At 44.8% G+C, this 26,378-nt stretch overlaps 2 protein-coding genes across 2 annotated transcripts in view; one reads left to right on the top strand and one right to left on the bottom strand.

Annotated features, from left to right (window-relative positions):
• Nucleotides 1-14,975, bottom strand: part of USP7 (ubiquitin specific peptidase 7) — a 102,272-nt gene extending 87,297 nt beyond the window's left edge. The window contains exon 1 of the mRNA XM_077829103.1: nucleotides 14,132-14,975. Coding sequence (XP_077685229.1) covers nucleotides 14,132-14,207 — 76 coding nt within the window. The 5' untranslated portion in view covers nucleotides 14,208-14,975. The remainder of the gene's footprint in view (nucleotides 1-14,131) is intronic.
• Nucleotides 14,976-18,563: 3,588 nt separating this feature from the next.
• LOC144271640 (uncharacterized) lies at nucleotides 18,564-25,245 on the top strand. Its single transcript, XM_077829104.1, has 2 exons — nucleotides 18,564-24,060; nucleotides 24,648-25,245. Exons 1-2 carry the CDS (start codon nucleotides 23,649-23,651, stop codon nucleotides 24,692-24,694), a joined length of 459 nt encoding a protein of 152 aa, XP_077685230.1. The 5' UTR covers nucleotides 18,564-23,648; the 3' UTR covers nucleotides 24,695-25,245.
• The last annotated feature ends 1,133 nt before the right edge of the window (nucleotides 25,246-26,378 follow it).

Raw genomic sequence — 26,378 nt, 5'->3', positions numbered from 1 at the left:
GTCCTGTAGTAGGTGACTTCTGGGTACTCTTCTGGCTCTGTCAATCTGTTTCTTCACTTCAGCAGGTGGGTATTGTAGTTGTAAGAACACTTGAAAGAGATGTTGTAGGTGTTTGTCTCTGTCTGAGGGGTTGGAGCAAATGCGGTTGTCTACAGCCAAGCTCTACGATACAATGGATCGTCTGGTGTGGTCTGGATGAAAGCTGGAGGCATGTAGGTTTGTTAGTCTCTAAGGTGCCATAAGTACTCCTTTTCTTTTTGCAGATACAGACGAACATGGCTGCTACTCTGAAACCTTGACTAAAACACCAGTTCATGTGGCATCTGATGCTTCACAGAAATATGAAGATACCCCATAATGTCACTAATCAATTATACAATATTGTGCACAATAAATGGAACAAGAGGTGAAAAATCCATCCCAATCTCTGAAGGGAATTAGCTTACACCTAGAAGCACAATATCTGACTACTCTTATCTCAGTTTGCAGATGAACAAACAGCATCTCATGCAGCAGCTAAATCGCCATACAATTGCTTCTTCTGGTGCGCAATTATGCTTCAGAATCTAAGATTTCATGAAAAAACCCCTCTAGATCTTATGATTGCTTTCAAAATGTGAAACAAATGTAAATCTGATGTCTCCCTGAGAGCTTGGCTACACTTGCGAGTTAGAGCGCATTAAAGGAGCCCCGGACGCATTAGCTCACTACCCATCCACACTGGCAAGGCACGTAGAGCACTCTGACTCCGCGGCTAGAGCGCTCCTGGTACTCCACTTCGGTGAGTGGAATAACGTTTGCTGCGCCCCCACTGGAGCGCAGCGGTGCCAGTGTGGATGCACTGGTCTGTTAGTGCACTCTGATCGGCCTCCAGAAGTGTCCCACAATGCCTGTTCTAGCCACTCTGGTCATCACTTTGAACTCTACTGCCCTGCCCTCAGGTGACCAACCATCAGACCCACCCTTTGAATTCTCCGGGTTGGTCTGATGAAAATCCCCTTCCTGTTTGCTCAGCCAGGCGTGGAGTGCTCTCAGCGAATCTTTCCGGGTGACCATGCCTCCACGCGCCAGGCGATCCCCAGGATGGAGCAATGGCAAGATGCTGGATCTCATCAGCGTTTGGGGGGAGGAAGCTGTCCAGTCTCAGCTGTGCTCCAGCCATAGGAATTACAATACCTTTGGGCAGATATCAAGGGACATGATGGAAAGGGGCCATGACCGGGACGCACTGCAGTGCAGGATTAAAGTGAAGGAGCTGCAGAATGCCTACCGCAAAACCTGCAAGGCAAACAGCTGCTCCAGTCCTGCCCCTGCGACCTGCTGTTTTTACGAAGAGCTGGACGCAATACTTGCGGGGGCGACCCCACCTTCCGAAGACCACCATGGACACTTCAGAGCTCAGTGCGACAAGGCAGGAGGAGCAGCAGCAAAGCGGGAGCAAGGGTGATGAGGCGGAGGAGGACACCCTAGATGCATGCAGCCAGGAGGAAAGTAGCCAGTCACAGCAGCCGGTACTTGGGGAAGGACAAACACCAGAAGAGGTTCCCGGTAAGCGGCTTTTATTTTGGGAAGGAAGTTATTTGGTGCGGGCTCTTGGGGCGAGGAGGGTTAGGGCTTCATGCATGCCTACATGTGGAATAGGGCATTGATTTGCTCTTGCACATCGCTGTAATCGGCCTCAGTGATCTCTTCAAAGGTCTCATCCAGAACTTGAGTAATGTGCTTGCACAGGTTTCTCCGGAGAGCCACTGTGGTCCTTGTCCCAGTCAGGCTAACTTGTCTGGGCCACTGTGCCATGAGGGGCAGGGGGACCATTGCTGCACATAGGCAAGCTGCATATTGGCCAGGGCGGAAGCCGCATTGCAGTAGAAGACCCTCCCTTGCTTCCCAGGTCACCCTCAGCAGCGAGATATCTTCCAGGATGAACTCCTGTGGAAAATGTGGGGACAGTGTTCAGTATAAGGACCCCCTGCCGCTGTTGGTTCTTCCCAAGGCACAGAAACCCAGAGAACAGTACAGCCGTGAAACAATCAGTCACATTTGACCCTGTGCTTACTCACCGTTTTGGGGCTCCCATGGGTTATGTGCACTCGCTTTGGGATGGGCAAATTATGCTATTGTGTAGACTGTGCTTGCCCTTAAGTATGGGGGAATCATTGCTCTGTCTGGTGTGAACAATGCTGCCTCTGTTCAGTGTTGCATTTTGCCTTTACAGGTACAACTTTGAGATCTCAGCCGTCCGTGTTATCACCGGCCGAAAGACTCCGAAGAATCAGGAAGAGGCCATGTAAAAGCAAGGAAGACATGTTGCATGAAGTAATGCAGCATTCAAGTAATGAAAATCGAAAAGTGCAGGAGTGGCGGGACAGGGAAAGGAGGATCCGCCAGCAGAACGAGGAGCGCCGGCACAAAAGCGCGGTACTCCAGCAGCAAAGCACGGATCGGCTGATCAGCATCACGGAGCACCAAGCGGACTCGATCCAGGCACTCGTAGCCATGCAGGTGAAGCACTACCACACCCACCCCCCACCCCCGCGCAGCCCTTGTCCCAAAACTCTTTCCCTTGTGCCCCCATGTCACCTCCAACCCACTTTCCCCAACATCCGGGTTCTTACTGCCACCAGCTGCCTCCAACACCTGTAGCTTCACCACCCAGCCCTGAAAACTACGACCCTTACCCACTGTCTCAACCCCCATCATCATGCAGTTTCGCCATCCTGAAGTGTAGCACTCATTGCACAGCACTCCAGACAGGAAGGCTGAGTATGAGAACAGGACATACACGAATCTGCGATTGTACCGTTCCCCACTCCACCCCCTTGCCCTTTCTGTTTCCCAAGCAGTTGTGTTTCTTTTCAATAAATGGATTTTTTGGTTTTGAAAACATTCTTTATTATTGCATAAAGTAAAAGATACCTTAGTCCAGGAAAGAAACAGGCACTGCAAGTCAGCGTAGCAAACACAGATTCCTACTAACATTGGAACCACTGCACTTCACTCCCGCGCAGGGCACCAGACATTCCTGGTGGCTTTCAGCCTCAAATTGCTCTCTCAAGGCATCCCTAATCCTTGCAGCCCCGCGCTGGGCCCCTCTAATAGCCCTGCTCTCTGGCTGTTCAAATTCAGCCTCCAGGTGTTGAACCTCCGAGTTCTATGCCTGAGTGAATCGTTCACCCTTCCCTTCACAAATGTTATGGAGGGTACAGCACGCAGATATAACCGTGGGGATGCCATCATCGGCCAGGTCCAGCTTCCCACACAGAGAGTGCTATCGGCCCTTTAAACGGCCAAAAGCAAACTCCATGGTCATTCTGCACCGGCTCAGCCTGTTGTTGAACCGCTCCTTGCTGCTGTCAAAGCTCCCTGGGTAGGGTTTCATGAGCCATGGCATTAAAGGGTAAGCGGGGTCTCCAAGGATCACAAAGGGCATTTCAACTTCCCCTACTGTGATCTTCTGGTCTGGGAAAAAAGTCCCGGCTTGCAGCTTCCTGAACAGGCCAGTGTTCCGAAAGATGCGTGCATCGTGCACCTTTCCGGGCCAGCCTGCATTCATATCAATGAAACGCCCATGGTGATCCACAAGTGCCTGGAGAACCATAGACAAATACCCTTTCCGATTAATATACTCGGAGGCTAGGTGGGCTGGTGCCAGAATTGGAATATGCGTGCCATCTATCGCCCCTCCACTCTTAGGGAAACCTGTTTGTGCAAAGCCATCCACAATGTCATGCACGATACTCAGAGTCACGGTTCTTCTGAGCAGGATGAGATTAATGACCCTGCAAACTTGCATCAACACGATTCCAACTGTCGACTTTCCCACTCCAAACTGGCTAGCGACTGATCAGTAGCTGTCTGGAGTTGTCAGCTTCCAGACTGCAATAGCCACCCGCGTCTCCACCGTCAGGGCAGCTCTCAATCTCATGTCCTTGCAAAGCACGGTAGGGGCGAGCTCATCACACAGTCCCATGAAAGTGGCTTTTTTCATTCGAAAGTTCTGCAGCCACTGCTCATCCTCCCAGACTTGCATGATGATGTGATCCCACCACTCAGTGCTTGTTTCCCGAGCCCAAAAGTGGCATTCCACAGTGTGAGAATGTCAGTGAATGCCACAAGCAAACTCGTTTCATTTGTGTTACTCGAGTCGATATAATCGTCGGAGTACTCGCTGTCACTTTGGATCACAAGGAATAACTCGACTGCCAAATGTGACGTGCTGGCAAGACTCGTCAGCATACTCCTCAGCAGTTCAGGCTCCATTCCAGCAGACCGAAAGGGAAGACAGACTGTGCAGTACAAAAAACTTTGAAAGATGGCGCCAAATGTGAACGGAAGCACAGGGATTGCTGGGATGCGAACCGATGCATCAGAGCGCGTTGGGACAGGACCCAGAATGCCCTGCAGCCCTGCCCCCTTCCCATAAGCCACAGCACCAGAATGGGAAGAGGTGTTCTGTGGGATAGCTGCCCATAATGCACCACTCCCAATGCCGCTGCAAGTGCCGCAGATGTGGCCACGCCAATGCGCTTCCAGCTGTCAGTGTGGACAGACTACAGCGCTTTCCCGCCTGTGCTCTCCAAAGGGGGTTTAACTCAAAGCGCTCTACATCTGCAAGCGTAGCCATGCCCTGAGTCTGCAGACAGCTTGAATTAATAACTGAGAGGTATGAATTGCCCATTTATTATTATGGGATTTTTAAGAGATGCTGACAATATAAGTTGTACTTGTGTCTGAAATACGTTAATGTTACAAGCAATACTAAGATTATAGTAACAAAGAAATTGGGGGGGAGGGATTTTCATTTTAGTTTCTTTACTTCAGTCAGGACCTCTTGCCATTTCTGTTCTACAATAAGAAAATAATTTGTGCATCTGAAAACATTGTATATAGCCAGTTTCACTGTTTGCCTTGTACAACTGGTACTAGTTTCCCCTGCCAGTGTGAGATTTCCAAACAGCAACAACTCAAAAACAGGAAAATGTGTTTTACAAAAGCACAAAAATTGGTAGGGGACTTGAAAAGTAGGTGTAGTAGCTGAAACTGCTTTTGACTTATCTTTTGAAATTTCAACTACATTTCAAGCCAACAGTATCACTAACTCATAAGTGTACCAAGAACACTCATGCTATTAACTATTTTATTGCTGACAATTTAGCAAAAATATCAACTAAATTAATTAATTACTTCATTGTTGCTGGATGAAGCGTCAGATATTAGCATGGGCTGTATTGGGCCCATCAGTTATCAAGATTTTGAAGTATCAGGGGGTAGCCGTGTTAGTCTGTATCCACAAAAACAACAAGGAGTCCGGTGGCACCTTAAAGACTAACAGATCTATTTGGGCATAAGCTTTCGTGGGTAAAAAAAAAAAAAGATGCAACCTGAAGAAGTGTTTTTTTACCCACAAAAGCTTATTTTTTTATTTTTTACCCATGGAAGATTTTAAAGTTACCTCTATTCCCAACAAAAACGGGAAAGAGCACAACATCCTTTCCCCAGTAACAAAATCCTCAAATGCCTCTTGGCTGCTATAAACAGAATGCCTTTCTAGGTTAACAAAATAACTGTTCTCCACCTAAATCTCAAAACCTTCCCCTCTTTTGTAACAATCATGCACTGTGGTACAAAAATCTGCAACAGATTAAAGATGAAATATTTGGGGTTAATGTAAAATAGAATTAAATTTAAAAAACGAAGGGATATTTTCCTAATTGTACAAGAGCAAAGAGCAGCCAAGGAAGACAGTTTGCAGAGGTCAGTGTCCCATAACCTAGGTGTACAGTGTGGCATAAGATACAGGACCAGACTATGAATACTACTGTGTGTCATAAAAATTATTGAGTCCTTCTAAAATTCAGCCATAGTCTTTTTTTAGGAGTGAGTTTTATAAACAACTTCTGCACTAATTTCATAGAATAACCCATTGATCTTTTATTATAGAACAGTTAAAAAAAGGGAAGAATCAGTTTTCCCTTTATCTTTCATAATTCTGTAAACATCTGTCAATACCTCTTAACTCACTTCCTTGCTAGACTGACTAAACTATTAATATACTTAGCACTCGTGTTTTGGGGCACTCCACTATGAAGCCCTCTTTAATCCAAGGAGCAATCACAATATGATTTTGTTTCCTAACACTTGGGCGAGATCCAAAACCTATTTAAATTAAGTGTACAATTCCCATTGACTTTAATGAACTTTGGATCAGATAAATTCAGAAGTTTTCCCCCCAAAACCCACTGTTTTGCAGTGAGTTTTGATCTTGCAGAATCACTATTATGAGATCAAACTTAATTGTACAGCAATCAGAGTTATCAATGAAACATATACACTGACCTTCTACATTAGCCCTTGTCTATTTTCCTTTTCTTCTTAATGCTTCCTATGGTGTACTGGTGCAGAAAGAACTCTATATTAGTTTATTTGATCCCCTAATTTAAGAAAAATCCAGTTTTGTCATGGAGAACCCTGCTCTTTTACAACCTTTATTTCCCCTCATTTCTCCCTCCTACAACTAACTCATCACAGAAAATAAAGTGCAGAGAAACAAACTAGTTATCATTGTAACAAGTAATAAATGATTGCTTCTTATAGGATGTTAATATCTTTTGTAGTATTTCTGAAGACCGTGTAAAACTTTGGCTAATGCAAAATGTGTCAGCTCACTCGCAAGGGTGTATTGCATAAAGAGCACATTACTGTGATGTGCACGGCCTACAGTTTATTTCTGGGCACAACTCAATGTGTTGGTTTTAATGTACAAACTCCTAAGTGATTTGGGACGTAGCTTCTTGAAAGACTGCCTCTTTCATTCTTTATGCCAGTAGCAGGAATCAGCTGAAGTGCTTGAACTCAGTCCCCTGGTTTAAACAGGAGGCTGAGGGCAACACTCTGAGGTGCCCTCCACTATGGAACTCATTTTGCCCCTTAGTCTGACAGAGTCCAAGACTTCAGACTTTCAAAGACACTGGAAGTCCTGTTTTCTTAGATGTCAGAGAACAGTTAGAGTATTAAGTGTGATTTTGTTTGTTTTCGTTTAATCCTCCATGATTAAACTTGTGAGGAATAATCTCTTAATAATCTTTGCATTTCTAATTTACATATGCCTAGAGTAACCATTAGGTGAATCTTTCAAAAGTCAATTAAATACACAAATTAAGGTATGCTACACTGAGTACATACAGATCCAATATAAAAATTTAAGAATATTTACTTATATATTCTAATTAGCCTTGAATTGGTATGGTTTTGAAGTAGTTTTTGTGCAGGTGGTCCCAAACATTTACATTTTGTTTTATACAATCTGCAGCCATAGCATACATATGTTTATGTTTATGTACAGAACCTATAAAACAGTCTTTAAAAGAAATTTGATATTAAGACCATTTTTAAAAGTGCTTTTATATTCTGAAAAACAACCAACACCTTTGCAGACACTGTATGATCAAAGTATTTGGAGAAACTGCCTTCCCCAGGCCTCAATATTCTCTTGCAATGTGTTTACAGAGTCCTAAAGTTTGTTACTTGTTTTGAAGCTGAACTTTTTCCAGTTCACCAAAGCAGCTTTCTAAATAGGTATGGCAATTTCAAATAGAAAAATGGCACAGATTCACTTCACGCTCAACATTCTTCCTTAAGCTTGCAACTCATTCAGAACAGTCAATTTCCTCAAAGCTTCTGAAGTTGCATTGCTTGTCTTCTATACGAATTAGTTAATATAAAGGAATTTAGATGCAATACATAAGGGTTAAAGCTAAGCCTATTACAACAATGTACCAACAGCTGTATATTCTGTTGCAATAACTCCAACTTGCAAAACTACTTTATACATTTACTTATTAATACACTGGCTACTAGTAACACATTCAAACTACTGAAACAATTTCACCATTATATAAAGCCACATAAGTAATCAGCAAAAAAGTTTTAAAAGCAAGCATATCTATTTAATAGCTTGACTTACTGTTCAACATGCCCTGCCCCCTGCTCTCCTCCAAACCAACTTCCGGGGAAACAAACCCACCTCACTATAGAAGTTTATCAGTAACAGGATAATCTAGATCTAGTGCAGATTGAAACTTTGGAAAAAAAATATTTTTGAAAGAAACAAGTTTTCTAAGGGTTATTAATTTTGCATCCTGCAAATCATCAAGTACATTTTCAGCAGTACACAAATATGTCAATAATAATTCTCAACTAAACAATCAGGTAACAATAATTCTAACCCAAAGGAGTTTTAAAGTTATCAGCATTTTCTTCATCCATATATAGAAAACAATACTTAAAAATAAAGAAGGATTAAAAAATGGGCAACACACATAAGGAAATATGACAAGTCACAAGCTCTAAACCCTGTATTTCCCTCATACACACCCCGAATCACTTACAAATATCCCATGATGTCATGCAACATGTACTGGCTTCTGGCTAAACTGGTTTACCTGCTGCAGTTTGGATGCACTACATAGATTTACTTTGTGATAAGTTTTCTGTAGCTATGAAACTGATTTAGTGAAGCCAGACTCAAAGACTACCTCAGTTTCAAATATATACAAGGTTACAGTGCTTTTACACAGATGATTTTAGCTATGTTAGGATAGTTCCCTAGTAATGATAGGGAGTAGATTTTATTCCTATTCTGGATATGGTGGATCCACACACACTTAACTGGGAAGAGGGGATGAAAAAGGTAAATCTGAGTTTTTGAAAATGTCCTCCTTCACCCTTTAAAATTAAGCTGTTCACTTCTCTTAGTCTTTCATCTGCCTCCCCAGATTTTGCACATTTTATTTCTCATCCCACAATGTCTTAGTTTTTTCCCTTTTTCCTTCCCTGGAGGATTCCTGAATCCAACTCTATCCCATTTTACTGCCCAGATGTTGAGGTCGTATATCCATCCTCTGGGAAAAGACCTTGGATATACTTCCCTCAGCCAGCATGAAGTGGTCATCTGAGAGTGATACAACACACATACTCCTTTCCCGGAGCCAAGTAGGTTGCCTCAAGAAGGGCCCTAAACGTTGCTGTTGAGGGGGAACAATAGACTAAGCTGTGTTCTTTACTGGATACACTGCCATTAAGCCTCCCGACTAATTTCACTTTATAGTCTGCTCCCTTCCATCATGTATATCCCATCTTATTCAACCATCCCCCATCTCAGAGAAAAATGTCAAAAGGGAGGGGTGGGAGGAGGATATGTAAGATATGAGAAACTTGGATATGTAAGATACCCATGTTCACAAGCTAAATTTAATGTCCATAAACTCAGAGACGTAGATCAAGCTTATAACCTGAGTTTATCACTACCAAGCTGGGAGTAGTACAAGAGATAGAGGGGGAGGGGACACAAAAAGAGGGGAGTCTTGAACTGGCTCTTTTAAATTAATTAAAGGGCAGAGCTGACGAGCCTCAGAAACAGTTCCATTCAGTCCCCTCCATCCATAAAAATAAGGTTATTATGTAGGATTCCAAAAGAAATTATTCTTTGGCTTCAACAGAGACAAGGACCACCACACAGACAAAAAGAGAATTCCATGACATTTTCACTATCATCTGTATTTCACAAAGTATATTTTCTGATGTCGAATGAACACTACATTAAGTATCTATGTAGATATTATATTGTGAGGAGTTGAGAACACTCATGAGGTCAAAAAAGTTAAAGGGAGGTAAATATTAGAAAAATAGGTAAAAAATAAAATGTGATATAACTTTGAAAAAAGCAAGCTAAACCATGAGAAAAAACATAAGAAACACAGTTTATAAAACAAACCTAAGAAATACTGCAGAAATCAAGGTATGATAGTTACCAGAAAGTTAGACATGAACTTGCAATGGGATAATACTGCAAAAAGTGCATTTTAGGTTTCATATATAGATGCAACTTTTCACAGTAAATTTTTCCCTCCCTGCTCTTTCTTAATAACTCTGGTGTGAACTCACGTGGAATACTAGATTCAGTTTTGGGCACTTCAAAACAGACAGATATGAAAAAGTTCTGAGAAAAGCAACAAAAAATGACCAGAAAGTTAGAGAAATTGACATATTAGGAAAAATTAAAAGTGGTCAATTGGAATTGACTAAACAGAATTAAGGAGGGTACCATAATCGAGATAAATGTACTTTCTATGACATGCAGGAGTATAACTAAGGGTAATGGACAGAAATTAATAAAAGGAAATGTAAACTACATCAGGAACACCTTCTAGATCAATTAGGCTGTGAAATAGTCTCTTAAGGGAAGTGGTAAAAGCACTATATGGATTATATATAAGCATCAAGTGCTTTGAATATGCCTAGATCTTAATACAATTTACCTTGGAAGCAAGTTATATAGGAGTCACATCAGGACCCCAGATTTTCCTTTGTTATATGATTTTACGAAACTTTCCTAGAATGTAGTACAGCAAGTCTCATTTGGAGTGCAACTGAAAAGCACTGTTTTTTTTAAATGACAAGCCAAGCTGCATATACTACACAAACACTATTTGCTGACCTTACAATAAGTACACAGAAAAGGTCAGCATTTACTGAATAGCATTATTTTTACCTTTCCATATAAATCCTATATTTAAAATGTAAACTCAGCAAGGAACTATATTGTATCACAATAAATAGGGTTAAAAATGTCAACCACCATATGCGTCAAGAACGTGTATAATGAAGCCAACTCATAATACTACATTATTCTGTTCAATATAACATGGCAAATAGGGTAGATTGCACAGCATACGGCCCCATAAATACCTACTCCTTTTCAAACCCTGTTCCTGCCACTTCCATACCTGCTGACTAAATTACACCTCTTTCCTAACTAAAATGTAAAAAAGTCTTTTCTTAGTATTTCTTTTTACAATCTGATCTTCCTGGATGTCTACTGTTTCTGATATTTACACTTTATGGGCTACAAGATGTTCAAGGAAGAGAACAGAGTCAACTGGATCACAAAAGCAAAAGAAAGAAACAGGGACAGGTATCCACAAAGTGTCACATTCAAACTGGCAGAACGTAATTCCACTGATTCAATAGTTTTGTTTGTAATTCTGCTCATTTGAAACTGTCCAGTGTAGCTGCACAGCAAATAAGTGAGACGGCTTCACAAAATTCAAAAGTCAAGATGTGCATTCAGTTTTCCATCATACATTCTTCACATACCTCCTAAATCTAATCTGATCTCTCAATGGAGAATGGCATTTAACATGCATTAAATAGTGTCAGATTTGAGAGCTATGTTTTATTAAATAATTTATCAATTTCCAAAGACAATTTATCTCTTCTCAGGAAAGTATCTACATCCATACATTAGAAAGTTGAACACAGTTCTCTACAGTAAAATAAGGGAACACATATAAGCAATTACATGTCTTTCAGTAGAAAGGGAACAAGAGTCTAGATTAAATGATCTAGTTCACCTAAACTAATTTCTCATGAAAATCAAACACTCCAAAAAGGTATAGAATCTAAACTCTGTTAAGCTTTCCATTAGTGCAAACAAATTCTCAAACAGATTAATATGTCCATATGATCATTTTGAACCATTAGTGTGAATTTTACCAGCCTATGAGGGCTTGAATAGATTTCTGGAATTGAGCATTGAGATTTCAAAATTGGGATACATCCATACAATTTTTAAGTGGGAATGCTTAATGTAAAATTGTTGGGATCACCAAGAGGCTTAGGCTTACCTGTAAAGAGTTGTGTTCTCTCTGCTTATAGAACTCAACTCTGCAACACCGTTAACATTCACTGACTTTAATGGGATTTGAAAGTGCTCAGCACCCCACAGAGTGCCCAGTGCATTACAGGATCAAGCCCATAAAAATCTGAGAACCATTAAACACTGTCAATACTCTAAAGGACTAGAAATAAATATTGAAAGCAAGGCTGATAGCTGGAGGCTATGGCACATTCTGCTGGAAAACTCATTATACACAAGACATTATGTTTATGCATACATACAAATAGGTGTGAACAGGTATTTTTTTAAACCAATTCACCTCATACATGTGTCTCTTGAGGTTACAATGAAAAAATCTAATCCATATATGGCAATTTGGGGACAGGTTTTGGGGTTCTTTTTAAACAATGCCAGTCACTGAAATAGCACACATGTGCTTCATCTATCATATTGTGCACTAAAGTCTTAGGTTTTAAAAAAAGAGGGGTTTCATGGAATGCCCTTCTCATCATTAAACATAGTGAGTAGTGACTACGACCAACTTTCAGTAAAATGGCTTTATTAATCATAGCACAAACCCATGATTGGTTGTAGAAGATTCTAAATTTGCTACAATTGTTGCATATTTCATAACTAAATAGGCCTTTGATGGTCATTGTTCTTGTTGATTTGAATACCTGCATTCATAATGATTGACACCTTTTAATACTGAGGTGAATTCATATTTTTGATCAGCAAGACAAAAATCCATTAATATAAACAATACAAATAGTGGAGGGTAGTTACAGCTGGAATTCATTATTTGTTTCTGATAAGGTATTTACACACTTTCTACTGTAGAAACAAGTCAAATTAAAAGCTTCATACCTTAGATAAAAAAAAAACACGATTAATAAAAAAGTACAACTGACTTTATCCCAAACAAGACCATTGGAGGGTACTGGTCTGGGGTAAAGAGCAAGACTGGAAACGTAGTAACCTCCCCCTCCAAAACACTCTCCTGGGCAATGGCATGACGGTGCAGGATCAGGGTCCCATGAATACGTAAGTGCTACACAATGCCACAGAACCCCATGCTAGGCCCCGTCCTGATGCATTTTTTGTAAATAAACCTCAGATCAGTGCCCCAATTAAAAATGGCGAGCATCTCGCGTGGCAGGCTGTGTGCAGATACAATGGAAGGGCTGCAAGGCAAAACCCTGCCGCGCGGCTCTCAGAGTCAACAACACAGAAGAGGGGGGCGGGCAGGCGGCTGCAGAAATACAGGAGCCGGATCCACTCGGGGGAAAACAGAGCTGGGAGAGGCATTACTAAGGTCTACCCTGAGAAAGCAACCCGTAAAACCATCCATAGCTAGGCCCCATGACCCACCGTTCATCGCTCATCTACGGGGAAAATAATCAACCGAGAGAAAAACAAACCTTCCCACCACCCGCCTCCATGCCTGCTCCAGCAGCACATTCACGAGTCATAGCTGCAACGCTACTAGGAACCCCTCCCTCGCCTACCCATACCCTTGAATCGGCACCCCCACCCCCCTTAAAAATAATCCTTCTCCTAGTCCTAGGAGGAAAGCTTCCACTTTAGGGTCACGCACCTCCGAGAGCACAGCCCCCTTTCCAGCCGAATCCCCAGCCCCTCCTTTACCTACAGCGAACCCCACTGTCTACACTGGATGAGTCCTAACTCAGCCGAGGTTTTACTGGCGAGCCCACCCCCCCATTGACTGGGCCCTTGGACCGCCACATGCTCCCATCCACACAGGGTGAGAGTGCTAAACATCCTCCTCACCAAAAAAAAAAGAGACATCCTCCCACCATTAAACCCCATTTCCAGAGCACAGACCAGCCCGAGTGTCACGGCAGCCCACCAAAGCAAACCCTGCACTACAGCCAGGAATACCCGGCCCTCCGAAGAATGCACCCCCTTTTCGAGAGGCCCCGGGCCCCACCCTCAGCCATACGTCAGCTATGAACCCCAATCTCTCCTCCCTGAATTAAGATATTCGTTTAAGGGTCGCACCCTAAAATCTGACCCCCCGGTGTATCTCAGCCCCAGGCACACAGACGCTGGAGGCTCTTCAGCCATACTTTCCAAACCCTAAACTTTCCCCCATTCTCCCTTTCACTCGAGAAGTGCAGGTAACAGCCCCACCCCGCCCCGGGGGGTATTTCCAGGTCTCTCCCCGGCCCGGGGCTAGGCCATCAGCACTGCTCCATTCCCCACAGCGGCTCCGGGAAGAGGGGTGGGTTGTGGGGTAGAAGAGGGGACCGGAGACGGGTAAGGGGGCGTGTTAGGTAGGGAAGAAGCCTGGAGCGGATTCCTGGGAACCAGAGAGTTTGGAGCTGGGGCGCGGGGGACAGTGAGTAAAGGGAATGGGGGGCGAGCCAGGGTCTCCGGGCGCCTTCAGGGGAGCCGGGGCCGCCTGCGTCGCCTGCTCCAGCCGCTCTTTACCTTCCATCTCCATGTCCTCGGGCTCGCTCAGCTGCTGCTCCCCGGGCTTCTGGTGCTGCTGCTGGTGGTGGTTCATGTCGGGCTGGGGCTGTGGCTCCGCGGCGGCGGCCTGGGCCTTTCCTGCAGGGGGCTGCAGGCCTGTGTTGGGAGGGCAGGGGGCGGAGGGGCGGCGGGGCCTGGGCAGCGGCGGGGCCTGGGCACCAGCCTCGGGGGGCTCCGGCTGGGCTCCGGCGGGCAGGGAGCGGGCGGCCGGAGGAGGCAGCGAGACGCGCACGTATTTGCTCGCTATTCGCCCAATCTCGGCGGCGGCACCCGGTCGGGGGAAGGGGGTGGGGAGGAGGGAACCGGCCGGGGGCGGCGGCTTCCTCGGGGGCCGGGAGATCCGGAGTTAGGGCCCGGCGCTTCCCCCTCCCCGGCCGGGTATCCCTGCTGCGGTGAGAGTCGGGGAGGCGCCGCGGGCCCCCGGCTCCCCAGGAAGCCGCTCGCTCGAGGCTGGGGCCCTGCTCCCGGCCTGCAGGCCTCCCTGCTGCCTGCGCCCGGCTCGCTGCTGCTGCTCAGCCGCTGCTGCCGCCGCCGCCTCTATGGGGAGCGTAGCAGGCGCCAGGGCTTCTCTCTGCCTCTCTCTGTCTCTCTCAAAATGGCGGCCGCGGTAGCGCCGTGAAATGTCACATCCGCATGGGGGGCAGCGGCGCTCAGCCAGCCGGGGAGGGGGAACAGCGCCGGGCCGCCGCCGCCGCCACAGGAGGCTGGAGCGGAGAGGAGAGGAGGAGTTACAAGGGCTCCATCCGGATGGACGCGCTGCACCGCCCGCTTCCTCTGCCCGGGAGAGGCTGCTCTCAGCGGAGCCCTTTGCTAGGGACCCATCTGCCGGTGAGAGGCCCCTCTCTTCCCAGCAGCTACTGCCCCGCAGAGTCTGCCGCCCGCAGGAGCGGCCCCTGCGCCTCCATCAGCCTGCTGGCCTCTGCCCGGGACCCTTCTCCCAGCCAGGGCCTACCTTGGGAGAGACCCCGCTTCCGCCCAGAGCCTCTGCGAAGGCGTCCCCCTTGCCTTGTAGGAGAGACCAGTAGCTTGTGCCAGGGGTCCCGCCACAAGAAGGAATGCCCCTCCTTGACAGGACCTCATCTGGGATTGCCCTGGGGATACGCGGCTCCCTCCAGCGCCTCTGCAAGGAGCCCCTTTGCTCCACGGGCCTTGTCAGAGAGACCACCTACCTGGCAGACAGGGCCCTCACTCTGGCATGGGGGGGGACAGGGCTCAACCCAAAAAAGCTGCTCTATTAGATAGGAACAAATCTGGCTCTCCTCCCCCCTTTTGACTTTACCTTCTAGAGAGAGAGATTGCTGAGCAATTGTCCACCTCTCCTGCCAAGCCCTAGCCAGCCCAGCTCTGGGGTACGGTGTAATAAAGGGGTAGTTCATTGTCTACATAACTCTGGAAATGTCCATATGTTTTCCAAGTGTTCAAAAACATCCATAAGAGGCTGGTAAAAGGGGGTATGACTAGGAGTAACTGGTGGTATTAAAGAGGCAAAGCTTCGGGATGGTGAGATGGGAGTTCTACAGTCTACCCTAAGGAAAGCACTTAAGCCACCTAAAGCTATGTTTCCCAAAGAGCTAGAAAATCTACTGTAGGGAACAATCTAGTACTGGCAGGGAGTGGTCTGTTCCACTTCTAATATCTATTGTTTATTGTTCCAATTTATAAAATTATAAGTGAATCTAAACTATCTTTTGGGGGCAAATCCAACTCCTTTATCTGTGCTGTGGAGGGCCCCTTCTCAGAAGAACTGGAGTTTGCTGGCTGTGAGTCGTGATTTGGATTTAGGAGACTGAGTTGTTGTCCACCCATGGAGCCCTGTCCTGTGCAGGAGCACTGCAGGGGTAGCAAAAGGAAGGACGTGTGTGGGCTGGGTGTGAGAGGACCAGGAATGGGGCGGAAGAACTGCTTTTATTCATATTCTTTCTTTCAGAGCAGAGAGGAGGTGCCTGAGGGCCCACAGAAACTACTCTAGCCATTGAGCTGTACTAGCCTCTGTGGAGCAGCTCAACAACCATAAAATAGCTTGGAATAAGCGAAGGGGTCCTCCCACCCCCACCAAGCCCAGTACATCTACTTTTTTAAGTACATGAGAAACAGAAAGCCTGCCAAATAATCAGTGGGGCCACTGGATGATCAAGGTGCTAAAAGAGCTCTCAAGGAAGACAAGGCAGTTGCAGAGAAGCTAAATGAATTTTTTGTATTAGTCTGCACTGCAGAGGATGTGAGGGAGATTCCCCACCTGAGCCATTCTTTTTAGGTGACATATCTCAGTTACTGTCCCAGATTGAGGTCTCCATAGAGGTGGTTTGGGGAAAAAATGATAAACAGTAATACGTTACCAGGACCAGATGGTATTCATCCAAGAGCTCTGAAGGAACTCCGATATGAAATTGCAAAACTACTAACTGTGGCATATAACTTATCTCTTAAATCAGCCTCTGTGTCTGATGACTGGAGGGTAGCTAATGTATTGATGATTTTTAAAAAAGACTCCAGAGGTGATCAGAGCAATTACAGGCCAATAAGCCTACCTTCAGTATCAGGAAAATTGGTTGAAACTATAGGAAAGAACAGAATTATCAGACATATAGATGAATATGATATGTTGGGGAAGAGTCAACTCAACATTTGTAAAGGGAAATCATGCCTCACTAATTTATTACAATTCTTTGAGAGTCAGCAAGCATGTAGACAAGGGTGATCTAGTTGATTTAGTATACGTGGACTTACAGAAAGCCTTTGTCATGGTCCTACAGCAAGGGCTCTTAAGCAAAGTAAGTCATGGGATAAGAGGGAAGATCCTCTCATGGATCAGTAACTGGTTAAAAGATAGGAGACAAAGGGTAGGAATAAATGGTTAGTTGTCACCATGGAGAAAATAGGGGAGTTCCCATAAGGATCTGTACTAGGACCAGTGCTGTTCAACATATTCATAAATGATCTGGAAAAGGAGGTGAACAGTGAGGTGGCAAAATTTGAAGATGATGGAAAATTACTCAAAATAGTTAAGTCCAAAGCTGATTGTGAAAAGTTATAAAGAGATGTCACAAAACTGGCTGACTGGGCAACAAAATGACAGATGAAATACAATGTTGATAAATGCAAAGGAATGCACATTGGAAAACTTAATCCCAACTATGCACACAAAATGATGGGGTCTAACTTTTCTGTTATCACTCAAGAAACAGATTTTGGAGCTGTGGATAATTCTCTGAAAACATCCACTCAGTGTGCAGCAATAGTAAAAAAAAGAAAAAGGCTAACCAAATGTTGGGAATCATTAGAAAAGGGATAGATAGTGAGACCGAAAATATCATAATGTCACTATATAAATCCATGGTATGCCCACCATTTGAACAGTGAAAGCAGTTCTGGTTGCCCCATCTCAAAAAAGATGTATTAGAATTGGAAAAGATACAGAGATGGGAAACACAAATGATTAGAGGTATGGAACAGCTTCCATATGAGGAGAGATTAAAAAGACTGGGACTGTTCATTTTAGAGAATAGATGACTAATGAGGGATATGATAGCAGTCTATAAAATCTTCAATACTGTGGAAAAAGTGAACAGGGAAGTGTTATTAACCCCTTCATATCACGCAAGAACCAGGAGTCACCCAATGAAATAGACAGTGGGTTTAAAACAAACAAAAGGAAGTACTTCTTCACACAATGCACAGTCAACCTGTGGATGTTGTGAAGGCCAAAAGTATAACTGAATTAAAAAAATAAGTGGATAGGTTCATGGAGGATAGGTCCATTTATGGCTATTGGCTATGACGGTCAGGGATGCAACCCATGCTCTGGGTGTCCCTAACCTCTGACTGCCAGAAGCTGGGACTGGATGACGGCATGGATCACTTGATAATTGCCCTATTCTGTTCATTCTTGTTGAAAGACAGGATACTGGGCTAGACTTACCATTGGTCTGATCCAGTATGGCCATTCTTACTCAACACCCAGCTTTGCTCCTCTAGCTGGACTTGAGTTCAAGATTTGAGATTTAGTGCTTCATATAGTTTTAAAAACAATAGTTAAACTATTTGCCAGTTGGCTTTATCCAGAAATAGATTCCAGCTCTCCTTGTCACCCCTCCCACTCACCCCCAAACATCAATTTAGAGAAAAAATATTCTCAGATTTATCCCAATATCTACTTGGGTGAAAGCATACCCTGAAGGTCTACAAATTTGCACTCGAGCTCACAGGAAGGAGTTCTAGGTGGGAGCCCCTTTATCGATCCTTAGTGTTTTAATCTGTTCCCAACTTTAATAGCTTACAGAAAGTCCTTCCTTACTGCCACCCTTTCCCATCCCCACCTCTGCTCCCGAGAAACCAAAGATAACCCTTCTCAATGACTTCCAGTCCCACCTACCAAATCTTTCACTAGCACAGGTTTTTGACACCTTCATTCCTCCATCAGTGATTCCCAATTCAAGACACACAATTTTCTTACACTCCTGTGGTTGGATGCCTATCTGTTACTACCTAATTCCTCAGTCACTGAGATCAGGGTAGTAGGCAAGGTCCAAACGAAAGGAAAAACAACCCACCGTAATAAAAAGACAATCAACTTCTCATAATGTCAACCCTCAATCCCATACTAAGAAGAATACAGGTATTAAAAAATATCCCATCACATATGTTAGCTTTTCTGGATTTGAGCTGTTTTAAGGTAACCACTGTTCTCAGAAGCTAAGCACTGGAACCAAAATTCCTTTGCTCCTCCTCCTGCAGAGAAGTCTGGAGTGGATACCCACTTAATTTCTGAAAGTCTTAGATGAAAAGGGGAGAGCTCAGAAAGGTGACATTTTACTGTGACACTTTGCATTTTCATTAGATGTTACCATCTCCCACTGTTCTACAAAAGCAGAAGAAATGCAAAATAGACCTATAGAAAACCTTGTGGGAGATATGGGGCAACAGTCAGGAATTTTCCTGTTAAATGGGAAGTGGCTACCCTATATCACTAGTTTAATAAGATGGAATATCACAGTTAAGTGCCATCCACCCATGGAGACTCATCTTAATTTAAAATGAGTTGGTTCTTTAGAGAATTATGGTTTACAGATTCAAAATGCAATGTACACTAAAACATACTACACTCTTTTGAAAAATCTAAGTGAAAACAGGCCCTTTATATTTTATAAATATATCTATGGACAGCCAATCTATACGAAAGAAATTTTAATACTGATGTCTAGAAGGAGGTAAATTCAAAGGAATTGTATTTAATCATCTCAGATGCTTTTATGAAATAATTACACAGCAAGGATTTTTTTGGTACCATTTCATAATACCCAGTGATTACAGTGTTTGACTTTTTTCTACACAAGGAGTACAAATCATAATAAATTGACCAGGCTAACCTGAAGTCCACAGTTCAACATATACAAATCCATCTTATCTACCTCAGATCCATTCAAAACAATACTGCCCACAGTTCAACATATACAAATCCATCTTGTCCACCTCAGGTCCATTCAAAACAATACTGCCAAGATAAGTCTTCCTAACTCATTGTTCTGACCATGCCAACCCCGTAAGAGTCCCTCCACTGGTTCCCCCTTCTTCAACACATCAAATAAAAGCTCTCATCTTTACTTTTAACAACATTCACAACACAGCCCATTCTTATTTGGCTATCCTTACATTTTATTGTCTATCTCGCCTGACATTCTGCTCCACATTCTTCTCACCAGTGATGCTAGCCTGGATTGCCTGTTTCTCCATTTCTCCTGCAAGCACCTTTGCGCTTTCTTCCACACTGCCACAACTTCATGGAATACCCTCCCCAAACTAACTCATAAGGCCACTAACTTGTACTCCTGCAAATCCCTCCTCAAGACTCTCTTCTACTGTGATACCTGTGGTAAATTGCTTACTGAATGTGGTTAGGCAAGCAGCCACCAGGTATTTCTGATATTACCAAAAAAAAAAAAAAAAAGTAAAAATCTGTAATTGGGAAATTGTGCACCTAGTTAGTCTATGTAACCATATGTTCCTATCCTTGTCTTTCCTCCTTCACTCCTTTCTTTTGTTTATTATACTCACTTACTGCAACTTGTTTTGACTTAGGACCCTATCTTGCAAGTTGATCAACTCTTGCAGGCCCTTATGCCCATACAAATCATCACTGAAATCAGTGGGGTTCATCTTCCTGAATCAGTTGGCAGGACCAGGAGCTTAGATTGTTAGTGCTTTAGGGCCAGGAATGTCTTTTACTGTGTGTTTGTGTAGGATAATAGGGCTCTTGTCCCAACTGAGGCCTCTCAGCACTACCATAATACAAAATAATACCTGATCTTAAAGGAACACTGTCAACTTGAAATTAGTCAATTTCAAAGGAAGTAACTTCATTCTGGTGAGGTGACCTGCCCCTGAGACTCTGAAATTATATTTAAAATTGTTTTTCTCACTCACTGTATAAATGATCCTCACAAACAGAAGAGTATGACTGTGCATAGGAAGGGAGACAGCTAAAAGTAAAAGCCAGTCCAAGCTGTACAGTCAGCCTGACCCTGGCTTCTATAGAAGAGCCTGGCACAGATCCCCACTTCCTTTTGTATTCCTAGCCCAATATCTTGTTCCTGCAGACAGAGCAGGGGATGAAGATGCCAACTACACTCCTAGCTCCTGCTTCTCCATCTAGCTTCCACAGAGTAATCTAGATCAGGAACAAGGATACCCTATTCTCACTGAGGGGCAGAGTTTACCACTGACCTTCTGGCCCACATTCCTGTCTGGTGCCTGTAGTAGGATCCCCATTGCCGTCCAGGCCTGGCTCGTGTTGGCTCCCACAGTGGAAGCTGAAATAGAAGCAGGAGAAGCTGCTGCTGCTTGCCTGGCCCAACTCCTGCAAAGGATGCAAATTGCTTCCCAGCCTGCTCCACTCACTGACCTAGCTCCAGCAGGGGATCCCTTCCAGCCACCTGCTGCCTTGTATAAGGCTGCTGTTCTCTCCTTATCCTGCAAGAGAGAGCTGAGTCCTGTATGTGGCCATGTCTATACTGAGGGAATGTACGTTGGTGTAATTACATCAAGGTAGTTATGCCAGCACAAACTGCTAATGGACGTGCTCTGCACCAGGAAAAGCAGGACCTACCCTGTTGCAGTTTACTTCTTTGTGTTGCTGGATTAAGGTGCACTAGTGTAAGCCCCTTTAAGAGGTTTGCACTGGTGTAACTATATCAATGTAATTACATCAGTACATATTTCCTCAATATAGGCAGAGCCTGAGTGGGTGGGAAGTGGCCTTCCTGTCTCAGGCCAGCTGCTCCTGACCTTTTGCAGCTCTGTTTTTTCCTCCCTAACTAGCTCTTGTCTCTTGGCTTCTCCCTGGACACTGCAGGGTGCCAATCACCCAGCCAGGTGCTTTTTCTTTCACTTGCTCCTGGGTACTTCCAGGGGGCATAGATTTGCAACACCTCTTCCTGCTGCTGGCAGATACTCCCCCGTCTCATTTTGGGGTTCATGGTATGATAAAGATGTTTCCCTGCATGCTCTACTAGATCTCTGCTGCTCCCTGTCTTGCAGTTGGGTCTAGGGAATGAAGGAGAATTCTCTTAGCCCCCTGCCAAGCATCTGGTACTCCAGTGACCCATACAGGTGGTTGGGGAGCAAAGAAGGAGGCTCTTGCACTAGGCTCTTATTGTATCCTGGGTTTTGTGCAGACACCAGGGGAGGAGGAGACACCTTTTCTGCCCTGAAAAGTGAAATAACACAAGCTTTGCTCTTACTGGTGAAAAACCTCTTGTAGGGCCCGGGGAAGCATGTGCACGTGCTTCATGAGAATGATGTCATGCCATCACAAGAAAGAGAAAATGCAGTTAGCCATACTGTGCCATGAAACATACAAACATAGGAACAGCCATATTGGGTCAGACCAATTGTGCATGTAGCCCAGTATCCTGTCTTCTAGCAGTGGCCACTGCCAGATGCTTCAGGGGAATGAACAGAACAGGACAATTATCAAGTGATCCATCCCTTGTCATCCAGTTCCAGCATCTGGCAGTCAGAGGCTAGGGACACCCTGAGCATGGGATTGCATCCCTGACCATCTTGGCTAATAGCTATTGATGGCACAAATAAGAGTAAAAAATTAGAGAAATATTTGTCTGCTAACTTCCTTCAGTTGTAGTAATATTAGGCGTTAATTGTAAAAAAACCAAAACCCTGTAAGTTCAACATTTTCAGGGAACGGTTATTTCAAATTGATGGTGTCCCTTTATGGCAACATTTTTTTAAAGAGCTATATGAAGCACTATCCATTAATATTGCTACATGGTGGATCAATTATATCTAAACGTTGCTAACAATTTAAAGATTTGGTTTATATGATTTCAAGTATATTTTCTCCAAAGCCACAATTATAACACATCTTTCACATGACTTTCAAAGAAAGTCATCTCCTTGGCTGGGATTTGTTTTTCCCTGCACAGAGTTGATCCACTTTAATTTTCCAGTAAAAACCAGTCTCTTTTGCTAAAAATTGTATGTTTACATTTAAACTGCTTAGTGATGATCCAGTTTGTTGTTTGCCATCTTTGAAAAGTAAAATGATTTTTTCCTCATCAAGTTTTGCTGCAAACAGTAAATTGTGAAGTCAAAGAGTTACAATGATATATACCCAAAGTAAAAAAGGAATGGAAGAAATGGTTCATCTTGTCTATACAACTCTGATTAATCAGCTATGTTTAGTTGTGATAGGAGTAGCTTTCGCCAAGTGTAAAAGAGAAGGTAAAGTTGAAAAGTATCTAACAAATTAGATATATTAGGAATTGTCCTGTTTAAAGTGAATTTATTGTTAGTGAAAGATGCCAAACTGCCAGCACTGGAAATGGATCCCTCCTATCAACATGACACACATGGCCCTGCCAAAATGCTTCAACCTGCCAGTCTAATAATAACTAGATAAGCACTATGTATTAATAACTTCATTCAGAGACTCTCAAAGCCCTGGTCTACACCAGGACTTTAGGTCGAATTTAGCAGCATTAAATCGATGTAAACCTGCACCCGTCCACACGATGAAGCCCTTTATTTCGACTTAAAGGGCTCTTAAAATCGATTTCCTTACTCCACCCCTGACAAGTGGATTAGCGCTTAAATCGGCCTTGCTGGCTCGAATTTGGGGTACTGTGGACACAATTCGACGGTATTGGCCTCCGGGAGCTATCCCAGAGTGACCGCTCTGGACAGCACTCTCAACTCAGATGCACTGGCCAGGTAGACAGGAAAAGAACCGCAAACTTTTGAATCACATTTCCTGTTTGGCCAGCGTGGCAAGTTGCAGGTGACCATGCAGAGCTCATCAGCAGAGGTGACCATGATGGAGTCCCAGAATCGCAAAAGAGCTCCAGCATGGACCGAACGGGAGGTACGGGATCTGATCGCTGTATGGTGAGAGGAATCCGTGCTATCAGAACTCCGTTCCAGTTTTCGAAATGCCAAAACCTTTGTCAAAATCTCCCAGGCCATGAAGGACAGAGGCCATAACAGGGACCCGAAGCAGTGCCGCGTGAAACTGAAGGAGCTGAGGCAAGCCTACCAGAAAACCAGAGAGGCGAACGGCCGCTCCGGGTCAGAGCCCCAAACATGCCGGTTCTATGATGAGCTGCATGCCATTTTAGGGGGTTCAGCCACCACTACCCCAGCCGTGTTGTTTGACTCCTTCAATGGAGATGGAGGCAATACGGAAGCAGGTTTTGGGGACAAAGAAGATGATGATGATGATGATGATGAGGTTGTAGATAGCTCACAGCAAGCAAGCGGAGAAACCGGTTTTCCCGACAGCCAGGAACTGTTTCTCATCCTGGACCTGGAGCCAGTACCCCCCGAACCCACCCAAGGCTGCCTCTTGGACCCAGCAGGCGGAGAAGGGACCTCCGGTGAGTGTACCTTTTAAAATACTATACATGGTTTAAAAGCAAGCATGTGAAAGGATTACTTTGCCATGGCATTCGCGGCTCTCCTGGATGTACTCCCAAAGCCTTTGCAAAAGGTTTCTGGGGAGGGCAGCCTTATTGCGTCCTTCACGGTAGGACACTTTACCACTCCAGGCCAGTAACATGTACTCGGGAATCATTGTACAACAAAGCATTGCAGTGTATATTTGCTGGCGTTCAAACAACATCCGTTCTTTATCTCTCTGTGTTATCCTCAGGAGAGTGAGATATAATTCATGGTCACCTGGTTGAAATAGAGTGCTTTTCTTCAGGGGACACTCAGAGGAGCCCATTCCTGCTGGGCAGTTTGCCTGTGGCTTAACAGAAATGTTCCCCGCTGTTAGCCACAGGGAGGGGAGAGGGTTGAGGGGGTAGCCACTCGGTTGGGGGAGGCAAAATGCAACCTTGTAACGAAAGCACATGTGCTATGTATGTAATGTCAACAGCAAGGTTTACCCTGAAAGAGTGTAGCCACTGTTTTATAAAATGTGTCTTTTTAAATACTGCTGTCCCTTTTTTTTCTCCACCAGCTGCATGTGTTTCAATGATCAAGGATCTTCTCCTTCCCAGAGGCTAGTGAAGCTTAGAAAGAAAAAAAAACGCACTCAAGATGAAATGTTCCCCGAGCTCATGCTGTCCTCCCATACTGACAGAGCACAGACGAATGCATGGAGGCAAATAATGTCAGAGTGCAGGAAAGCACAAAATGACCGGGAGGAGAGGTGGCGGGCTGAAGAGAGTAAGTGGCGGGCTGAAGAGAGGGCTGAAGCTCAAATGTGGCGGCAGCGTGATGAGAGGAGGCAGGATTTAATGCTGAGGCTGCTGGAGGACCAAACCAGTATGCTCCAGTGTATGGTTGAGCTGCAGCAAAGGCAGCTGGAGCACAGACTGCCACTACAGCCCCTGTGTAACCAACCGCCCTCCTCCCCAAGTTCCATAGCCTCCACACCCAGACGCCCAAGAACGCGGTGGGGGGGCCAGCGGCCAACCAGCCACTCCGCCACAGAGGATTGCCCAAAAAAAAAGAAGGCTGGCATTCAATAAATTTTAAAGTTGTAAACTTTTAAAGTGCTGTGTGGCATTTTCCTTCCCTCCTCCACCACCCCTCCTGGGCTACCTTGGTAGTCATCCCCCTATTTGTGTGATGAATGAATAAAGAATGCATGAATGTGAAGCAACAATGACTTTATTGCCTCTGCAAGCGGTGATCGAAGGGAAGAGGGGAGGGGCGGGTGGTTAGCTTACAGGGAAGTAGAGTGAACCAAGGGGCGGGGGGTTTCATCAAGGAGAAACAAACAGAACTTTCACACCGTAGCCTGGACAGTCATGAAACTGGTTTTCAAAGCTTCTCTGATGCGTACCGCGCCATCCTGTGCTCTCCTAACCGCCCTGGTGTCTGGCTGCGCGTAACCAGCAGCCAGGCGATTTGCCTCAACCTCCCGCCCCGCCATAAACGTCTCCCCCTTACTCTCACAGATATTGTGGAGCACACAGCAAGCAGTAATAACAGTGGGAATATTGGTTTCGCTGAGGTCTAACCAAGTCAGTAAACTGCACCAACGCGCCTTTAAACGTCCAAATGCACATTCTACCACCATTCTGCACTTGCTCAGCCTGTAGTTGAACAGCTCCTGACTACTGTCCAGGCTGCCTGTGTATGGCTTCATAAGCCATGGCATTAAGGGGTAGGCTGGGTCCCCAAGGATACATATAGGCATTTCAGCATCCCCAACAGTTATTTTCTGGTCTGGGAATAAAGTCCCTTCCTGCAGCTTTTGAAACAGACCAGAGTTCTCCTGAAGATGCGAGCGTCATGTACCTTTCCCGGCCATCCCACGTTGATGTTGGTGAAACGTCCCTTGTGATCCACCAGAGCTTGCAGCACTATCGAAAAGTACCCCTTACGGTTTATGTACTCGGCGGCTTGGTGCTCCGGTGCCAAGAATGGGATATGGGTTCCGTCTATGGCCCCACCACAGTTAGGGAATCCCATTGCAGCAAAGCCATCCACTATGACCTGCACATTTCCCAGGGTCACTACCCTTGATATCAGCAGATCTTTGATTGCATGGGCTACTTGCATCACAGCAGCCCCAACAGTAGATTTGCCCACTCCAAATTGATTCCCAACTGACCGGTAGCTGTCTGGCATTCCAAGCTTCCACAGGGCTATCGCCACTCGCTTCTCAACTGTGAGGGCTGCTCTCATCTTGGTATTCATGCGCCTCAGGGCAGGGGAAAGCAAGTCACAAAGTTCCATG

This window comes from Eretmochelys imbricata, chromosome 10 (assembly GCF_965152235.1).
Source record: "Eretmochelys imbricata isolate rEreImb1 chromosome 10, rEreImb1.hap1, whole genome shotgun sequence".
Taxonomy (NCBI): Eukaryota; Metazoa; Chordata; order Testudines; family Cheloniidae; genus Eretmochelys; species Eretmochelys imbricata.
The sequence above is the reverse complement of the archived record's forward strand: the minus strand, read 5'-3'. Positions and strand labels throughout refer to the sequence as shown.